This window comes from Nycticebus coucang, chromosome 3 (assembly GCF_027406575.1).
Source record: "Nycticebus coucang isolate mNycCou1 chromosome 3, mNycCou1.pri, whole genome shotgun sequence".
NCBI lineage: Eukaryota > Metazoa > Chordata > Mammalia > Primates > Lorisidae > Nycticebus > Nycticebus coucang.
Window position 1 is genome coordinate 71,460,046 of NC_069782.1, and position 18,035 is coordinate 71,478,080.

Here is an 18,035-nt window from a genome sequence, read left to right on the forward strand (position 1 = left end):
TCCATCTCTAAAAATAGCTAGGTGTTGTGGCAAGTTCCTATAATCCCAGCTACTTGGGAGGCTGAGGTAAGAGAATCACTTGAGCTCAAGAGTTTGAGGTTCCTGTGAGCTATGATGCCACAGCACTCTACGAAGGGTGACAAAGTGAAACTCTGTCTCAAACATAAATAAAATAAAATAAAATTATAGGAGTGAACCAGTGAAACTGGCCCCCCAAAGTATTTGTATACAAATGATAGCAAAAAATAACCAAAGGTAGAATCACAGTAGCAAACAATCACAATAGCCAGAAGGTGGAAACAACCCCAGTTGTTGAACATATTAATTCCATACAATGGAATATTATTCAGCCCTAAAAGGAATGAAGTACTGACCCATGTTATAGCATGAACTAAACTTGAAAACATTCTGCTGTGTGGAAGAAGCCAGACACAGAATGCCCAGAATGGGCAAATCCTTAGGGATTAAAAAGTATGTTAGTGGTTGTCAGGGGCTAGAGGAAAGGCTAAATGGGGAGTGAGGGCTGATGGGCATGGAGGGGTGTCTCTTTAAAAGGATAAAAGCATTATGGAACTAGATATTAGTGAGGGTGGCACATCATGAATGCACTAAATGTGACTGAATTGTATACTTTAATGTGGCTAAAATGGTAAGTTTTATGTTACATGTATTTTACCATAATAAAAAAGAACAACAAAAACAAAAAAATTGGCACCCAGGAATACTACACAGTCATGAAAAGGAATAAACACCTACTCTTCATCACAACGTGAGAAGCAAGAAGCCAGATCCAAATACTGTCTGTGTGAAGTTCAAAACCATGTATAACTCCCCTGCAATGATGGGGGTCAGGGCAGTGGTCACCTTGGGGGAGCAGAAAATCAACCAGAGGGTCCTAGGAAACACTAAGGCCTGACAATGTAGTAGATCTTGACCTGAAAGCCGCCACTCTCATTAAGGTCTGCTCTTGACAGTCATGAACTATGTCTATGTCAAACCTCAGCAAAGATACTAAAAAGAGGAATGAATTGTTAGTGGAAGAAGATGAGAGCCTCTGACAGTCCTGATGGCCCTTCCACTGTCTGTACAAATGCCATCACCTGATCCCTCTGAAAACTGGGGACCTGGAAACAAGCATGAAGATGAACATAAACAAAAACCAGGCTAGGCTTTGTGGCTCATGCCTGTAATCCTAGCATTCTGGGAGCCTGAGGTGGATAGATCCTTGAGCTCAGGAGTTCTAGACCAGCCTGAGCAAGAGGGAGACCCCTGTCTCTAAAAATAGCTGGGCATTGTGTCAGGTGCCTATAATCCCAGCTACTTGGGAGGCTGAGGCAAGGAAATCACTTGAGCCCAGAAGTTTGAGGTTGCAGTGAGCTACAATGATGCCATGGCACTGTACAAAGGTTGACAAAGTGAAACTCTGTCTCAAAAACAACAACAAAAAAACAAAGACCAGAGGGCAGTGATCTGAGTCCCATGCCTTGGATTTCAGAGATGTTTCCCACAGACTCCACGCCAGGGTCCTCAGCCTGAGGGACACTTTAGAACACAAAGACCTCAAGGCTCCAGAATGTGCAGGACATTAGCCCCCAAAGCCTAAGGGGGGAACTTCATCCCGAGTAGACCCCATGGTGGAGGCACATCTCAGCCCCTCCGGCTCTATATGACCAATTAGAATTAATAGCAACAACTATAACTCACTGCCTTGTACAGAAGAAGAAGGATGGACTTCAGTCAGAAGCTCCTGGGTTCAAATCCTGAGCCAAGAAATAAACACACATGGAAGGAATAAATGAATGAATGCATGGTAGACATTTGAATAGGACTTTTGTGCCCATTTCAAAAGCCTTTATCATGCCCTTCTTAGATGTCCAGCCTTGTCCTGGGTCTGGCCTCCAAAGAGTCCCCAGCTTGGAAAGATATATAGAGCCTGACACAAACCCTCTCAACCTCATTATTGCTCAGAGCAACAATAGAGGAAATCACAGGATGTCAAGATTCAGGGAAGGGAGCCAAGGGAGAGGGACCAGGATAGAGGAAGGATATCAGGGCCAAAAAGAGAGAGAGGAAGTGGAGTGCAAGAATGGTAGACAGCACGTGGCTAGTGGCTGTTACACACTGACCAGAGAGGAAGTTGGGCTGAACAACCCAGATAATGAATGGTAGTGGAAGGCTGATTCTGCTTCCCAGACCTTTCCTAGTCTGTCCTGATTTGCTTTGCACACTTCCGAGACCCAGAGCTAACTCCCGAGGAAAACAGTTCACTCTTCCCAGGTATGGGCAACAGTCCAAAAGTTCCATGGAGATGATGTGGCTGCTATAGGCAAAAGCTGAAAAAGACTGGGGAGAAAGGTGGTACCCACGTGAGAGCCACACAGGCAGCTTCTGCCACAGGCTGGATATGGAGTCAGACCCACTTTGGATCAAATCTGCTGTATCAATTACCAGCCTGGTGACTTCATCCCTCCAAATCTGTTTCCTCTCCTGTCCTCTGAAATGTCCATATTAACAGGGCCTACCACATAGCTTTGTGTAGGCATTTGTATTCAATCAGCTAATGGAGTAAAATGTCTTGCTCATGGTAAGTGCAGAATAAGGGTATGGCCCTGCTCTGGGAGGAGTGCTTTGGATGTGTCCCAAACACCCTCTCACCTCTAAAACTGCACGTGTAACTTCTCCCTCGCATGCTCTAGCCTGACCACCCACATCCAGCAAACTCCTACACATCCTTCAAAGCCCTACAGTCAAGATACATTTCTTTTCTCTGTTCGAGCCCTGACCTGGAGAGTTGGGACCATCCAGACCAACTGTGCGTTGAAGGGAGTTCCCTGAGAGCAGAGATTCTTACTAACACGTGGTAGGCACGCAAAGGTTGTTGAATGAATGATTGAATGGTCATTTGGGAGGGGCGGGCGAAAGCAGAGACCCAAAAGTTCAAGCCAACCAATTTGGCGCCCCCACTCCTTGCTCTCCACGACCTCAAAGGGCTTGGCCCAGACCAGACAAAGGGGCGAAAAGGGGCCTCTGGGCAGGGTCTTCAGCCCTTCCGGTGTGTCCCCCCACTTTAAGAGGCGGGACCTGAGGGGGCGGTCCTTGAGAGCTACAGGGCGGTGCAAAGATGGCGGCGGCGGAGGTTGATCCCGGGGCGGCTGGGACGCCGAGCTCGCTGCTGATGGTTGTGGGCAGCGAGTGCGGATGTCCCGGGCTCCTAACTTATGTCCTGGAGGAGTTCGAACGAGGTCGGGCCGGCTCTGGGGCGCGGGAGCCCGGGAGGCGGGCGCGGCCGCACATCTCCGCCCAGGGTTGGGGGGGTGGGGCGGAAGGCCCCGAGGATCCCGGGCTTGGAGCTTCTGGATCCGTAGGGGTTGGCGGGCCGAAGGCTCAGCCTCTTTCACCGTTAGGCTCTCGGCTCTAGCAAAGGTGGGATGGCCGTGGGCGCCCGCGGCGGAAGCGGTATCCACGCCCGGGATACCCCGCCCAACTCTAGGTGCAGACCAAGAGGGGTCCCGGGACTTGGCTTTGGAGGCCTCGCAGTTGTGCAGAGGCGCCGCTTGCTGCTAGACTGGCCCGCCTTGGGGGAGGGGCGGGTCGCCTTGGATCCCTAGGTCTTGGAAGCCTGGACACGGTCTGGGGAGAGGAGCAGATAAGGGGGAGGTTAGGCCCGGAGGCCCACTTTTTATTGTTGCACGAGAAGCTGCTAATTGGGGCGTGGGCTGGTGCGGCCTGCCCGGGGGGATTTGGCACCTGGGGAGGTGAGTCATAGGTGCACCTGTAAGGTTCACCTGCAGCCACTTGACGGGATAGGCCGCTAGGCAGTGGGAAAAGCAGATGCTAAGGCGATGCGTGGAAATGTGTCTTGCAGGGCATAGGAGATGTTCTGAGTCTTGTCTGTAAAGTACTGACGTGTGCTGTGGGTCCCTTGACCCGGCTGTGGAGAGACCTGTGGGTGTTGGGTAGTTCTGAGTCGCCAGGATGCATCCCGTGAAAACAAGTCGAGGAGAGGGGCTGGGGTGGCCCCCACTAATGTGGTACTAGTTTTTGAAATATTTTGGGATCTGGGGGGCCTGGCTGAACTCCGTTTTCAATGCCCCTTCCCACCAGGCGTCCGGTCCTGGGACGTTGATCCTGGCATCTGCAGATTTGATGCAGAGCTCAAGGTCTTTGTGTCCCGGCATTCGGCCACCTTCTCCAGCATCGTGAAAGGTGAGGCTGGAATCCACATATGTACTGTCTGCCTCCATTCTGCATGTTCACTGGGCAAGTGCCTGCTGTGTTCGACTACAATAATAATACAGCCCTGACCCAGTGATAACTCTTCAGTCCTCAGCAACCCCAGACAGGAACTAGTGTCTTTGTCCCCAGTTTACAGGTGAGGAAACCTTGTTGTCAAAGGGGCAGGAACTCCTCTGAGAAGGTAGCTATTTGGATGAGAAACTGCTAGGACTGGCATGTCAGGTGGAGGGAAGGGCCCCAGCGTGAGACAGAACATTTGAAAGGTGGAGGGGGGGTGGGTGGGTCACTGAGCCAATCTGGAGGATGGAGTGTGGGCCCCTTGTAGGAAGGGACTCAATTTGTTTCACAGCTGTGACCCCTGCACCAGATGAGTACACAGTAGGCACTCAGTAGATGGGAAACTGAAAAGGAGTGAAATCAAGGAGGGCCCTGCTCTGTACGAGGTGCCCTGGGAATTCTGGGGTGACCCAGAATGAATAGGGCAACTAGTGAGCATGCCTTGGGTGTTGATTGCAACTTTCCCTGCTTTGGTTGCCTGTTGAGTCACCTAGCTGCTGCTGAAGGAGAGGGGAAGGAAGTGCCCAACATCTCATTGTCCCAGAAAATCCTGGTGGCTTCCTGATCCCTCATGGGGTGGGGAGGGGGACTGGAAATCCTGTCTGCTCTATGGCAACTTCCCCTCTGTCTTCCTTGGTTTCACCACCTGAATGGGGCAATATCCATGTGATAAGAAGCATGATAAACATGACAAAAGTTGATGAACATCATTGCCTCATTAGCCACAGGGCCTGGGGCTCTGTGTTTAAAACCCATCTGGGCTCTGGGAGACAGACCAGGGTTAGGATCCCAAAAGCACCCCACTCACACTTCTCCACCCTATCCTGCCTCAGAGTCTTTGCCCAGATTGTATTTTCTTCCTGGGTGCACCCTCATTGACACCCCTACCCATTCTACCCCCTTCCCCCAGGCTTCTTATCTATAAAATGGGGGTGATGATGGGATCTACCATAGGGCTGACAGCTGCCACTTGAGCCCAGATCACAGTGGGGGCCTTTTTGTTACTGCCATTTCCAGTGTGAGGCCTCCCAGGTCAGGTTTGAGTTTCCTGTCCTTGCCTCATGCTGACTTACAGCTCTACTGTGTGCCTGTTAATTCCCATACAAATTATTATTAATTATTATTCTCCTGGTGGGGGGGAGGGGGTAGGGATTTCTCAGAGGGCTTTGTGTTACCTGAGGGTCATTAAGGGAGGAAAGACTTGACTCCAGGGCAGTCTGACCCCTAGTGGGTGTCCTGGTCTGATTCCGCCACAGGCCAGCGGAGCCTGCATCACCGTGGAGACACCCTGGAGACCCTGGTCCTCCTGAATCCATCAGACAAATCCTTATGTGATGAGGTAGGGAACAACTGATGTTCTAGAGGGAGCAGGGTGCTGGGACCAGTGTCATCCCTGTTCTCATGTCCCCATATTCATGCTACCTCTCCTTGAGACACTCAACACCAAACCCAGGGGGAGAAAACGCTGGAGTTTGGGAGCAGGTGGGGTAAGCACTCAGCACAGGACCCAGGATAGTGCAGTTGAGGAGGTGGGAAGGTAGGACCTGATTGATGTTTGTGTCCTGTGAGTTTCCTTCAGCTAGGCCACATTACTTGTTTGAATTGAGAATCTGTATCCTCCCAATTATATATAAAAAAGATGAACAAGGGTGGATGCAGCAGCTCACACATGGACTCCCAGCACTTTGGGAGGCCAAGGCAGGAGGATCGCTTGAGTCCAGGAGTTTGAGAACAGCCTGGGCAACAAAGCAAGACCTTGTCTCTAGGAAAAAAAAATTAGCCAGATGTGGTGGTATACCTGTAGTCAGTCCTAACTACTTGGAAGGCTGAGGCAAGAGGATCATTTGAACTAGGAGTTTGAGGTTGCAGTAAGCTATGATGATACCACACACTCTAGCCTGGGCAACAGAGTGAGCCCCTATCTCAAAAAAAAAAAAAAAAAAAAGCCCTGGGACACCCTCTAGAGACCTCACAGGTTGACTGGTTGATTCCTTTGATCAAAAATGTTCCCTTTTGCTCCATCAAAGAGTTCTCAGTCTGTGGGGGAGAGCACCAGACACAGATACCCCCAGCCCTGTGGTATCAAGGCTGGGCTAGAGGGAGAGGAGGGCTTAAGAGCCCAGAAAGGGCATGAAGGGCTTTCAGGAGGAGTGGGTATCAGAGCTGGGCATGAGCTTCTGGTGATGCCACAGGAATCTGTGTGTGTGTATGTGTGTGTGAGGGTGGGGGTAGGGCATAAGGGTGCCCAGCAGAGGCTGCCTACCTAGCTAGATGAGCAATGGCCTGGCCATGGGGTAAGGACAGGAGGGGGGTGGTTATGTGTAGCTTGGGGCTGAAGGTACTCCTAAGGGGACTGCTGCTTATATCATGGCACTGAATGGGGCCTTTAATACTTCTTCCCAGCTCAGGAATCTTCTGTTAGACCCTGCCCCTCACAAGCTGCTGGTGCTGGCCGGGCCCTGCCTAGAAGAGACAGGGGAGCTGCTGCTCCAGACAGGGGGATTCTCACCCCACCACTTCCTCCAGGTCCTGGGTGACAAAGAGGTAAGCCATCCCCATGCCCTTCCTGGGCCTTTCCCCTTCCTGGGCTCTGAATCCTGGCTTGTCCCCCTCAGGCTATGTGGCCTCAGTGCCCTGCTGTCCTCGCTGATCCTGTCTTCCCCTCCTTTGTAGGATGGCAGTACATGTGCCTCCTAGCTGTCAGGAATCAGCCGTATAATCCATGACAAGGCATGGAACTGGGCCTGTAGGTCAGCCAATGTCCCAGAGGCCTGATGTGCCTAAGATGGTAGGTCCCAGCTGGGATGGAGCCAGATAGGTCCTTTCTGGAGCCCTCAGTCTGGGTGAGGCAAATGGGCAAAAGTACCTGGCAAATCACATTTTCATGTTTCAGTGAGTGATGAGAAAAAAGGTGGAGGTGTAGGTCTCCTTGGAGGCAGCTATACTCAAAAAGAAGGAAAGAACAGCAAGTGCAAAGGTGCTGGGGCAGGCAGGTATTTGAAGGAGAGGGAAAGAATCAGGAAATGAGGCCAGATCATGGGGCATCATGGCCCTGGGGAGGGCTGGGTTTTGTTGGAGGATGGTAAGGATCCTCCCAGCCCTAGGAGGTAGGATGGGAGAAACTCTCACCCGGTTTTCCCAATGGACTGGGTATTGCCTGGCTCTAGGTTGCCCCTCACCACTCCCTCCCACTTGCAGATTCGGGACATCCTAGTCTCCACACCTCCACCTGCACACCAGCCCACACTTACCATCGCCTGTCCGACTTTTGGAGACTGGGCCCAGCTGTTGCCCCACGTGCCTGGCCTACAGGAAGCACTCTGGCTACAACTGCGGCTGAATCCACCAGTGCAGTTGCCGGCCTCTGAGGGCTTGCGCGAGTTCCTGGAGTGCCTGGCTGAGTCCCTGGAGCCACCGTCCCCCTTTGAGTTGCTGGAGCCTCCATCCTCTGGGGGCTTCCTCAGGCTCGCCCGGCCCTGCTGCTACATCTTCCCTGGAGGCCTCGGGGACGCCGCCTTCTTTGCCGTCAATGGCTTCACTGTGTTGGTCAATGGTGGCTCGAACCCCAAGTCCACCTTCTGGAAGCTGGTGCGGCACCTGGATCGGGTGGATGCTGTTTTGGTGACTCACGCTGGTGCTGACAGTCTTCCGGGTCTCAACAGCTTACTGCGTCGCAAATTGGCAGAGCGCCAGGAGATGGCAGCCAGTGGGGGCTCCTGGGACGACCGGTTGCGCAGGCTCATCTCTCCCAACCTGGGGGTTGTGTTCCTCAATGCCCAGGAAGCCGCGTTGCGGCTGGTGGACGGGGAGGATGAGGTAGAGCTAGCGCTGAGCCTCCTGACCCAGCTGGGCATCACGCCCCTGTCCCTGAGCCGAGGGCCTCTGCCGGCCCAGCCCACCGTGCTCTTCTATAAGATAGGTGTGGGCCGCCTGGACATGTATGTACTGCATCCGCCCTCGGCCGCTGCCGAGCGCCCACTGGCCTCGGCCTCCGTGTGCACCCTGCTGGTGTGGCACCCTGCTGGTCCCACTGAGAAAGTGGTGCGTGTCCTGTTTCCAGGTTGCACGAAGCCAGCCCGCCTGCTGGAAGGCTTCATTCCCCTGCAGCATTTGGGATTCTTGCGCGAGCCAGTGGTGACGCCCCAAGACCTAGAGGGGCCTCAGAGAGCAGAGAGCAAAGAGAGCGTGGGCTCACGGGACAGCTTGAGGAAAGAGGGCCGGGCCACTGCTTCTGCCAGGCCTGGCCAGGACCGCCCTGGGGTGGCCCGCAAGGAGTCAGTACGGGCTGAGGCCCCATGCAGGACTGAGAAAGAAACTCGGTCGTCCAGGGTGGTGAAGAAGGACCCCAAGCCCAGTGCTTCCCGGACTCAGGCCCAGCCCCAGCCCCGGGAGGTTCGCCGAATGGCCTCTACTGCACCCACCCTCAAGAAGGCGGGCGCCCAGGCAGCCACCAAGCCCCGCAGAGCAGTGAACTCGGGCATCCTACCTGTGGAGAACGGTCCCCACAGTCCCCCTGGTGTCAGATGTGGACAGGCCAGCCCTGTGACTGCAGCCTGCAGCTCCCTGGCCCCCAAGCTGGAGGCCACACCCAGCCTGGAGCAGGGGCTGACCCCAGCTGGGGAGAAAATGCTGGAGCTCCCATTGGCTACTAGCACCGCTCAACCGCGCACTGCCTCCCCTGTTCCTCGGCGGAGCCCCGTGGAGGGCAGTGGGCAGCTGTCACTCAGCCCACTGCGTGGCGGGGAGGCTGGGCCTGACGCTTCCCCCACAGTGACCACTCCCACACTGACTACGCCTTCACTTCCTGCCGAGGTGGGCTCTCCACACTCCACAGAGGTAGATGAGTCCTTGTCTGTGTCCTTTGAGCAAGTGCTGCCCCCACCTGCCCCCACAGGCGAGGTTGGGCTGAGTCTTCCACTGCGTGGCTCCCGGGCACGTCGCTCAGCCTCCCCCCATGATGTGGACCTGTGCCTGGTGTCACCCTGTGAGTTTGAGCACCGCAAGGCTATGCCTATGGCGCTGGCAGCTGCATCCCCTGGTAGCTCCAACGACAGCAGTGCCCGGTCTCAGGAGCGGGCAGGTGGGCCAGGGGCTGAGGAGACTCCACCCACATCGGTCAGCGAGTCCCTGCCTACTCTGTCTGACTCAGATCCCCTGCCTGCTACCTCTGGTGCCGCAGATTCAGATGACAACACAGAGGGCTTTGGAGTTCAAGGCCGTGACCCTCTGCCCGACCCCCTGAAAGTACCCCCACCACTGCCTGACTCACCCAACATCTGCATGGTAGACCCTGAGATGTTGCCCCCCAAGTCTGCCCGGCAAACAGAGAACCTTGGCTGCACCCGGAAGCCCCTGGCCCGGCCCAGCTCAGGCATTACCCACCCCAAAGCTGTTCCAGTGGTTGCTGCCAAAACAAAGGGGCTTGCTGGTGGGGACCGGGTCACCCGTCCACTGAGTGCTCGGAGTGAGCCTAGAGATAAGGGAGGCCAGGCACTTCTATCTAGAAAGTCCTCGGCCCCCAAGACTGCCACTGGAGGCTTGTCAGGTGAGTACTGGGAGCTGGATTACCAGCCATCAAGGCTGGAGAGAGCATGGCTCCAGTGCACCAGTTCCTTCTCAGCCACACATGCCACCCTTTCTGAGGCTCAGTTTCTCCTGTAAAACAAAATTCCAGCCTCCTTGTTGAAGGACTTGCCATCCTGAAGCATATGAGCAACACCATCATCAAATCACATGAGCACGTCTGGCACTGTGGGTTTTTTAGAAGCTACAATTAAGTAAAACAAAACAAAAACAGGTGAAATGTTAAATGGTATATTTTGTTTAACCCATTGGCTTGGAGGCCCCTGCACATGGTTGTGCTCAGCTAGGATATATCACAGCAGAGCAAGATCAGGAAAGGGGAAAGACACAGTGTAAAGTCCAGAGGAAATCAAGCAGAATCTTCCAGAATCCTCTCAGTGGAGAGGAAATACCACGCATATTTGTTAGCAAGTCCCTGCCCACCCTGTCTGATTCGAACCTCCTGGTGGGGCTCCAGTGAAACATGGAGGGATTCACAGTCCCATTCCTTGAGTGGGCCACCCACCATATCCTTAATTCCCCCAGCAATGAGTTGTGACAACTCACATGCAATGTGTCATTGGTGGAAACTCACTAGACTTGGCACCCAGATTTTTATTGAGCAGGTCATGTAGGCATCCCTCTGCTTAGCATATAAAGAGACTCAAGACTAACCTGGGTAACATGGTCTCTTTCCTGTGGAAAGAGGAAAGCCAAGTGATCAGCATAAACCACTCTGCTGTACAAACAGTCTAGGTATGGCATGTCCCTCTTACCAGGTGAGGAATAGTGGGAACCCTCCTGAGATCCAAGTTCTTGGATGCTAGCCAAGGGCCAAACTTGTAAGCAGGCCCTGCAGATGTGTCTGCTGTGCTTTTATTTGTTTTAGTTATTAAAAATTATAACAATTTACCATCTTAACCATTTTAAAGTATGCGGTTCAGTATAATTAAGTACCTTCATATTGTACAACTATCACCACCATCCATCTCCAGAATTAATGTAAAACTGAAACTGCGTCCCCATTAAAATACTCCTCATCCCCTCTCCCCAGTCCCTGGCGACCAATGTTCTAGTTTGTCTCTGAATTGAGTACTTTATATAACTCATGTAAGTGGAATCCTATAGTATCTATCTGTGTGTGACAGGTTTATTTCGTGTAGCACCATGTGCTCAGGGTTCATCTATGTTTGTAGCATGTTCATAGACTTCATTCTTCTTTATGGTTGAATAATATTCCATTGTGAGGATAGACCTGTATTTTGTTCATCCATTGGTGGGCACATCTTAGCTATTTTGAATAATGCTGCTATGAACATGGGTGTACACATATCTCTTCTAAACTCCACTTTAATTCTTTTGGGTATATTCCCTGAAGTGGAGTTGCTGGATTGATGGTAATTCAATGTTTACTTTTTTAATTAACTGCCATACTGTTTTCCACATCACTGCGCCATTTTACATTCTCACCAGCAATACACAGGGATTCCAGTTTTTCCTCATCCTTGCCAATGTTTGTTATTTTCCTTTTGTTATTGATAGTAGTCATCCTAATGGGTGTAAGGTGATATCTCATTTTGTTTTTGATTTGCATTTCCTAATGATTAGTGATGTCAAGTGGCCATTTGTATATCTTTCTGTTTGTTTTTTGCAGTTTCTGGCCGGCATTTGTATATCTTTCTTTAGAGAAATGTTTATTTTATTCTGTTGCCCATTTTTAAATTGGCTTTTTTTTTTTTTTGAGACAGTCTCACTTTGTCACCCTTGGCAGAGTGCCGTGGTGTCATAGCTTGCAGCAACTTCAAACTCTTGAGCACAAGTGATTCTCTTGCCTCAGCCTCCCAAGTAGCTGGGACTATAGGCACCCACCACAACACCTGGCTATTTTTTAGAGATGAGGTCTCACTCTTGCTCAGGCTGGTCTTGAACTCCTGAGCTCAGGCAGTCCACCCCCCTCAGCCTCCTGAGAGTTCTGGGATTATAGGTGTGAGCCACCACCCAACCTAAAATTGGCTTTTATTGTTGAGTTTTAGAAGTTTTTAAAAAATATATGTTCTGGATATTAATCCCTTATTAGAGATATGATTTATAAATATTGCCTCCCATTCTGTGGGTTGCTTTTTACTCTGTTGATGCATGCAGGATTTTTGTTTTTCGGAGACAGAATCTCTCCCTTTTGCCCAGGCTGCAGTGCAATGGCATCATAACTCACAGCAAACTCAAACTCCTGAATTCAAGCAATCCTCTTGTCTTAGCCTCCACAAGGCCTGGCTAATTATTTATGTTTTTCTTTCTTTTTTTTATTTTTTTTTGTAGGGATAGAGTCTTGCTGTGTTACCCAGGTTAGTCTTGAACTTCTGGGCTTGGGCAGTCCACCAGCCTCAGTGCCCCAAAGTGTCCAGATTACAGTGTGAGTCACTGTGCCTGGCCTGATTGTGTTCTTTGAAGCACTAAAGGAATTTTTACCTAAGTCAGGTGGCGCCTGTGGCTCAAAGGCGTAGGGCGCCAGTTCCATATGCTGGAGGTGGCAGGTTCAAACCCAGCCCTGGCCAAAAAAAAAAAAAATTACCTAAGTCCATTTTGTCTTTTCGTTTTTGGGGAAAAATTTTACCCTACATTTTCTTCTAATAGTTTTATAGTTTTAGCTTTTACCTGTAGGTCTCTTGATTGGGAGGTAGGTTTTGTATATGTGAGTGTAGGGGTCCAACTTCATTCTTTTGCATGTAGAAATACAGTTTTTTCCAGGCAGTGCCTGTGGCTCAGTGAGTGGAGCGCCGGCCCCATATATCAAGGGTGGTGGGTTCAGACCCAGCCCTGGCCAAACTGCAACAACAACAAAAAAATAGCCAGGCGTTGTGGCAGGCGCCTGTAGTCCCAGACTCGGGAGGCTGAGGCAAGAGAATCCACTAAACCCAGGAGTTGGAGGTTGCTGTGAGCTGTGATGCAATGGCACTCTACCGAGGGTGATAAAGTGAGACTCTGTCTCTAAAAAGAAAAGAAAGATACAGTTTTTCCAACACCATTTGTTCAAAAGACCTTTCTTCATTGAATAGTTTTGGCACTCTTATTGAAGATCATTTGACTATTTATGCAAACATTTATTTCTGGGCTGTCTATTCTATTACATTGGTCCACATGTCTGTTTTATGCTAGTACCATGCTGTCTTGATTACTATAGCTATGTAATAAGTTTTGAAATCAGGGCATCTGAATCCTCCAACTTTCTTCTTACATTTCACAATTGTTTTGGCTATTCAGGAACCTTTAAGATTCTACTTTTCCTTTTGTTTTTTGAAGTCAAAGTCTCACTTTGTTGCCCTGGATAGAGTGCTGTGGTATCTTAGTTCACAGCAATCTCAAACTCTTGGGCTCAAGCAATCCTGTTGTCTCAGCCTCCCAACTAGCTACGACTATAGGCACCTGATACAACATCTGGCTATTTTAGAGATGGGGTCTTGCTCTTGCTCAGGCTAGTCTCAAACTCATGAGCTCAAGCGATCCGCCCACGTTGGCCTCCCAAAGTGCTAGGATTACAGGCATGAGCCACTGCACCTGGCTCCATATGAATTTTAGAATGGTTATTTTCTATTTTTGCAAAAAAAAAAATTGTGATTTTTATTGGGATTGCATTGAATTTGTAGATCATTTTGAGGGCTGTTGACATCTTAATAGATCTTCTAATTGACAAACTTAGCAATATTTTGTCATTTTCATTGTAAAAATGTTTCACTTTTTTGGTTAACTCCTAATTGTTTAGACTTTTGTAAATGGAATTATTTTCTTAATTTCCTTTTCAGATTGTTCTTTGTCAATGTATAGAAATTCAACTGCATTTAGAAATATAGAAATGCAACTTGCTACTTTGCTAAATTTCCTTATTATTTCTAACAGTATTTGTGGTATCTTTAGGGTTTTCTGTATATGAGATCATATCATCTATAAACAGAATTTTACTTTTTCCTTTCCAACTTGGATACCTTTTCTTTATTTTTGCTTAGTTGCTCTGGGTAGAATTCCAGTACTATGTTGAATAGAATAATGAAGGTAGGCATCCTTGTCTTGTTTCTTCCTGATCTTGGAAAGCCTTCGATCTGTCACATTGAGTATGAAATGATCTGTGCGTTTTTCATATATGATTTTTATTATGTTCAGGTAGTTATTTTTCTATTCTTAGTTTGAATGTTTTTACCATGAAAGAATGTTGGATTTTGTCAAATGCTCTTTCTGCATCAATGGAGATGATCAGGTGGTCTTTTTCTCTTTATTCTGTTAATGAGGTATATTGATTTTTTTCGTAGGTTGAGCTATTCTTGCATTCCATGAATAAATCTCACTTGGTCATGGTATATAAACATTTTAATATGCTGCTGAATTTGGTTTGTTAATAGTTTTTTTTTTTTTTAGAGACAGAGTCTCACCTTGTTGCCCTCAGTAGAGAGCTGTGGCGTCATAGCTCACAGTAACCTCCAGCTCTTGGGCATAGGCGATTCTCTTGCCTCAGCCTCCCAAGTAGCTGGGACTACAGGTGCTCACCACAATACCTGCCTATTTTTTTGTTGCAATTTGGCTGGGGCCAGGTTTGAACCCACCACCCTCTGTATATGGGGCCGGCGTCCTACTCACTGAGCCACAGGAGCCGCCCAGTTTGTTAATAGTTTATTGACATTATTGTTCATAGAGGATATTGACCTGCCAAATTCTTACAGTGTCTTTGTCTGGCTTTGGTATCAGGATAATGCTGGTCACATAAAATAAGTTAGAAAGTATTCTTTCCTCTTTAGTGTTTTGGAAAAGTTTGAGCAAGTTCAATTCTAGTTCTTAAATGTTTGGTAGAATTCACCAGTGAGGTCATTAGGTCTAGGTCTGTTCTTTGTCTAGAGAAGGTGAATGCTTAAATTACTTAAGCATTCATTCTCCTTGCTAATTGTAGGAGTATTCAGGTTTTCTATTTCTTCATGATTCAATCTTGGTAGTTTTTGTGTTTGTAGGAATTTACCTATTTGCTGGTCCTCAGACATTTATAGTATTCTTATCACCCCCAAGCTGCCCATGGTCTGTGCCAGCACTCAGCCATGCTCTTTTAGTCAGTTGATTATTAGCTCACCCAGGGCTAGTAGCCTCAGCCCCTTTGGCCCTGAGGTTGGGGCTTTGAGAAGGCCCCAAGAGTAGCTGCCTCATCTCTATCTAGCCTGCCACATCCTAGGTCTCCCTCTTAAGACTTTTCTGTCATACCTGCTCTGGGTCCTTATGGTTCCCCAAGGCCCAGGAGAGCTTGATAAACACCCCTTGATTAATTGAACAGACAGATGCTGCTGAAGCAGCAGTGTCCCAAGGACTGGCTGCTTTAAGGGTTCAAACTCAAATCCCCTCTTCCAAGAAGCTCTCCTGATTGCCCCTCCTCTTTTCTGATTCCAGGGTTGTCTATCTAGGCAGCGGCTGGCTGGGATGACTCATCTTAAGCCCACTCAGACTCCTAGTACAGAGGGGCAGCTAGTAGTGTTTGTAGTGTGTAAAGAGTCACTGGAGTAATGAGCCCACCAGGGAGGGTTTGGCAACCATAAGATCAGGCCTCCTACTAAAAAGGGTGCAGGTTGATCCAGGAGCCTCAGTCTGGGCCCTGGGACTTAGCTTGTCCCTATTCCCAGGACCTCATCATTGACTCTCTTTCCTCCCTGCAGGGTCAGCTGGCAGACGGCCAGGTGGGTCAACCAGCCTGTCTGGCTCCCCTGTCTACCTGGACCTGGCCTATCTGCCCAGCGGGAGTAGTGCCCGCCTGGTGGATAAGGAGTTCTTCTGGAGGGTGCGTGCACTCTGCTATGTCATCAGTGGCCAGGACCGGCACAAGGAAGAGGGCATGCGGGCTGTCCTGGATGCACTGCTGGCCAGCAAGCAGCAATGGGACCGTGACCTCCAGGTACATGCCACCCTGTGGGGCCTAACACTGTAAACCCAGCCTGCCCAGGTGGGTTAAACAACACTTGATCCATATGGTCCTGCAATGCGATGCTGGCAGGGCTCAGAGACTAAGCTGCATCCCTGATGCCATACAAGGATGAGGGCAAACACAGGAGTCCCTAGGTGACCCTTCAACTCTGTTTCTATTGGGTCACCTTCCTCATTGGCTGTGCAGGAAACCTGGGAGAGGACACAGGGCCAGGATCATTTTATAATGGTGCATTGTCCACACAGCTGAGAACTGACCCCTAAAGACTAGGGTCACCCTAAAGGCCTCATGAAGCCATGACATCGAAACCAGGCCTTGGAAGGTAAGGCTAGTTTAGATAGAGGAAGGACACTCTCACACTGTCTGGGTGTGCAGTCCCTGTACTCACACAGCTGCTGGTCCAGCCCAAAGGAGCATCCCAGGAACAGGGCACAGCCTGGGCAAAGGCCCAGAGGTGGGAGCAAGAGAGAGGCGAAGAGGGGCTTGTCTTGGGAAGGGATTTGCAGAAAAATGGCCTGGTCTCTTCTGCACTGAAGGGACTTCAGGGATGGGCTGACCACCAGCTGCAAGAATCCAGGCAGAGCAAACAAGTTTAGAGAAGAGACGGGAGGGCCCTTCAGTGCTGGGGAAGGAAGGAGAGTTGGGCTGGGCCAGGAGGGCAGAAGGCATTGTCTTCACTGGTGGTCTGTCTGTCCTCCCTGCAGGTGACCCTGATTCCCACTTTTGACTCTGTGGCCATGCACAAGTGGTATGAGGAGACGCATACCCAGTGTCAGGCGCTGGGCATCACAGTGCTGGGCAGCAACAGCATGGTGTCCATGCAAGATGAGGCCTTCCCAGCCTGCAAGGTGGAGTTCTAGCTCTGCTGCTTGACACGCCATCCCCACTCATCCCAGACTACCTCTGTCCTGAGATTCACCCAACACACCACCCCCACTTGTCCCAGACTACCTCTGTCCTGAGATTCACCCAACACACCACCCCCACTTGTCCCAGACTACCTCTGTCCTGAGATTCACCAACATCACAAATAAACCATGTAATCTGCCTGGCTGTGGCCTCTATTCTTTTTTTTTTTTTTTTTTTTTTTGCAGTTTTTGGCCAGGGCTGGGTTTGAACCCGCCACCTCCGGCATATGGGGCCAGTGCCCTACTCCTTTGAGCCACAGGCACCGCCAATGTGGCCTCTATTCTTTTGGCCAAGAGAAGGCTTTGACAAGTGGCCTACCATCCTGGGATGTGGGCAGCTTACCTTCTGAGGAATCCTCAGTGACCCCGTAGGTTAGGCTTGCCCTGGCTTCCATGTGGTGGTGGGGAAGGAGATGCTTCTTCAGAGTTAATGGCCATGGCCTCCACCCCAATGCAGCAACCATAAGTAGCCCAAGTTACTTAAGGGAAGTAGCTGCCTGACCCCCCTGCCCCATCACACAAACCAGTTGGTGGTCAGAATGGGATTTGAATACTGGTCTCTGTGCACCAAAGCCATGAAACAAAATTATCCTTCTGTCTGCCGAGATGATCAGTGCCCATTTCAACAAAGTCACACTGTTACAAGGAGTGATTTTTTTTGAGCCAGAGTCCTGCTCTGTTACCTGGAGTGCAAGGATATTGTCATAATGGCCTAAAAAACTTGACATTTATTTCTCAAGAGTTCTAGGGGCTAGAAAAGCCAAGACCAAGCTGCTGGCTGACTTGTGTTCAGGTGAGGAATCTCCTGGTTTGCAGATGTCCACCTTCTTGCCATGTCTTCCTATGACAAAGAGGAGAGAGAGAGGGAAAGACAGTGCACAAGCTCTGCTGAATCCCATCACTGCCCCCACCTTCACGACCTCATCTAGCTCTAACTACCTCCCAAAGCCCCAGTCTACAAATACCCTGTTTCCCGAAAGGTGTGCTCTCAAAGATGCGCTAGGTCTTATTTTCAGGGGATATCTTTTCTTTCCTGTAAATAGGTCTTATTTTCGGGGAAACAGGGTACTATCTCATTGGGGGTTAGGTCTTCACCACAGGATTTGAGGGGACATGAGCATTCAGTGCACAACAATTGGGGTTCAGAGTCATAAGGCCACTGGTCAATGTGAAAACCTCTACAAAGGATTAGTTACAGGGACTCTGGGAGCAAGAAAGCTGGTCTCTGACCATCTTTGTGGGAGGTTGGGGCTTTTTATTTGAGATAGAGTCTCACTCTGTTGCCCAGGCTAGAGTGCCATGGTGTCAGCCTAACTCACAGCAACCTC

At 50.0% G+C, this 18,035-nt stretch overlaps 1 protein-coding gene across 2 annotated transcripts; it reads left to right on the forward strand.

The window, feature by feature from the left end:
- The first annotated feature begins 3,114 nt into the window (after positions 1 to 3,114).
- MAP1S (microtubule associated protein 1S) lies at positions 3,115 to 16,787 on the forward strand. Of its 2 annotated transcripts, XM_053585660.1 has the most exons (7): positions 3,115 to 3,242; positions 4,105 to 4,206; positions 5,550 to 5,632; positions 6,697 to 6,837; positions 7,492 to 9,838; positions 15,534 to 15,769; positions 16,504 to 16,787. In XM_053585660.1, the coding sequence occupies exons 1-7, from the start codon at positions 3,122 to 3,124 to the stop codon at positions 16,657 to 16,659; spliced, it is 3,186 nt and encodes a 1,061-aa protein (XP_053441635.1). In that variant the 5' UTR covers positions 3,115 to 3,121; the 3' UTR covers positions 16,660 to 16,787. The 2 variants fall into 2 exon arrangements, with proteins under 2 accessions (XP_053441635.1, XP_053441636.1); XM_053585661.1 differs by lacking the exons at positions 3,115 to 3,242; positions 4,105 to 4,206 and having other exon boundaries at positions 6,702 to 6,837.
- Positions 16,788 to 18,035: the final 1,248 nt, after the last annotated feature.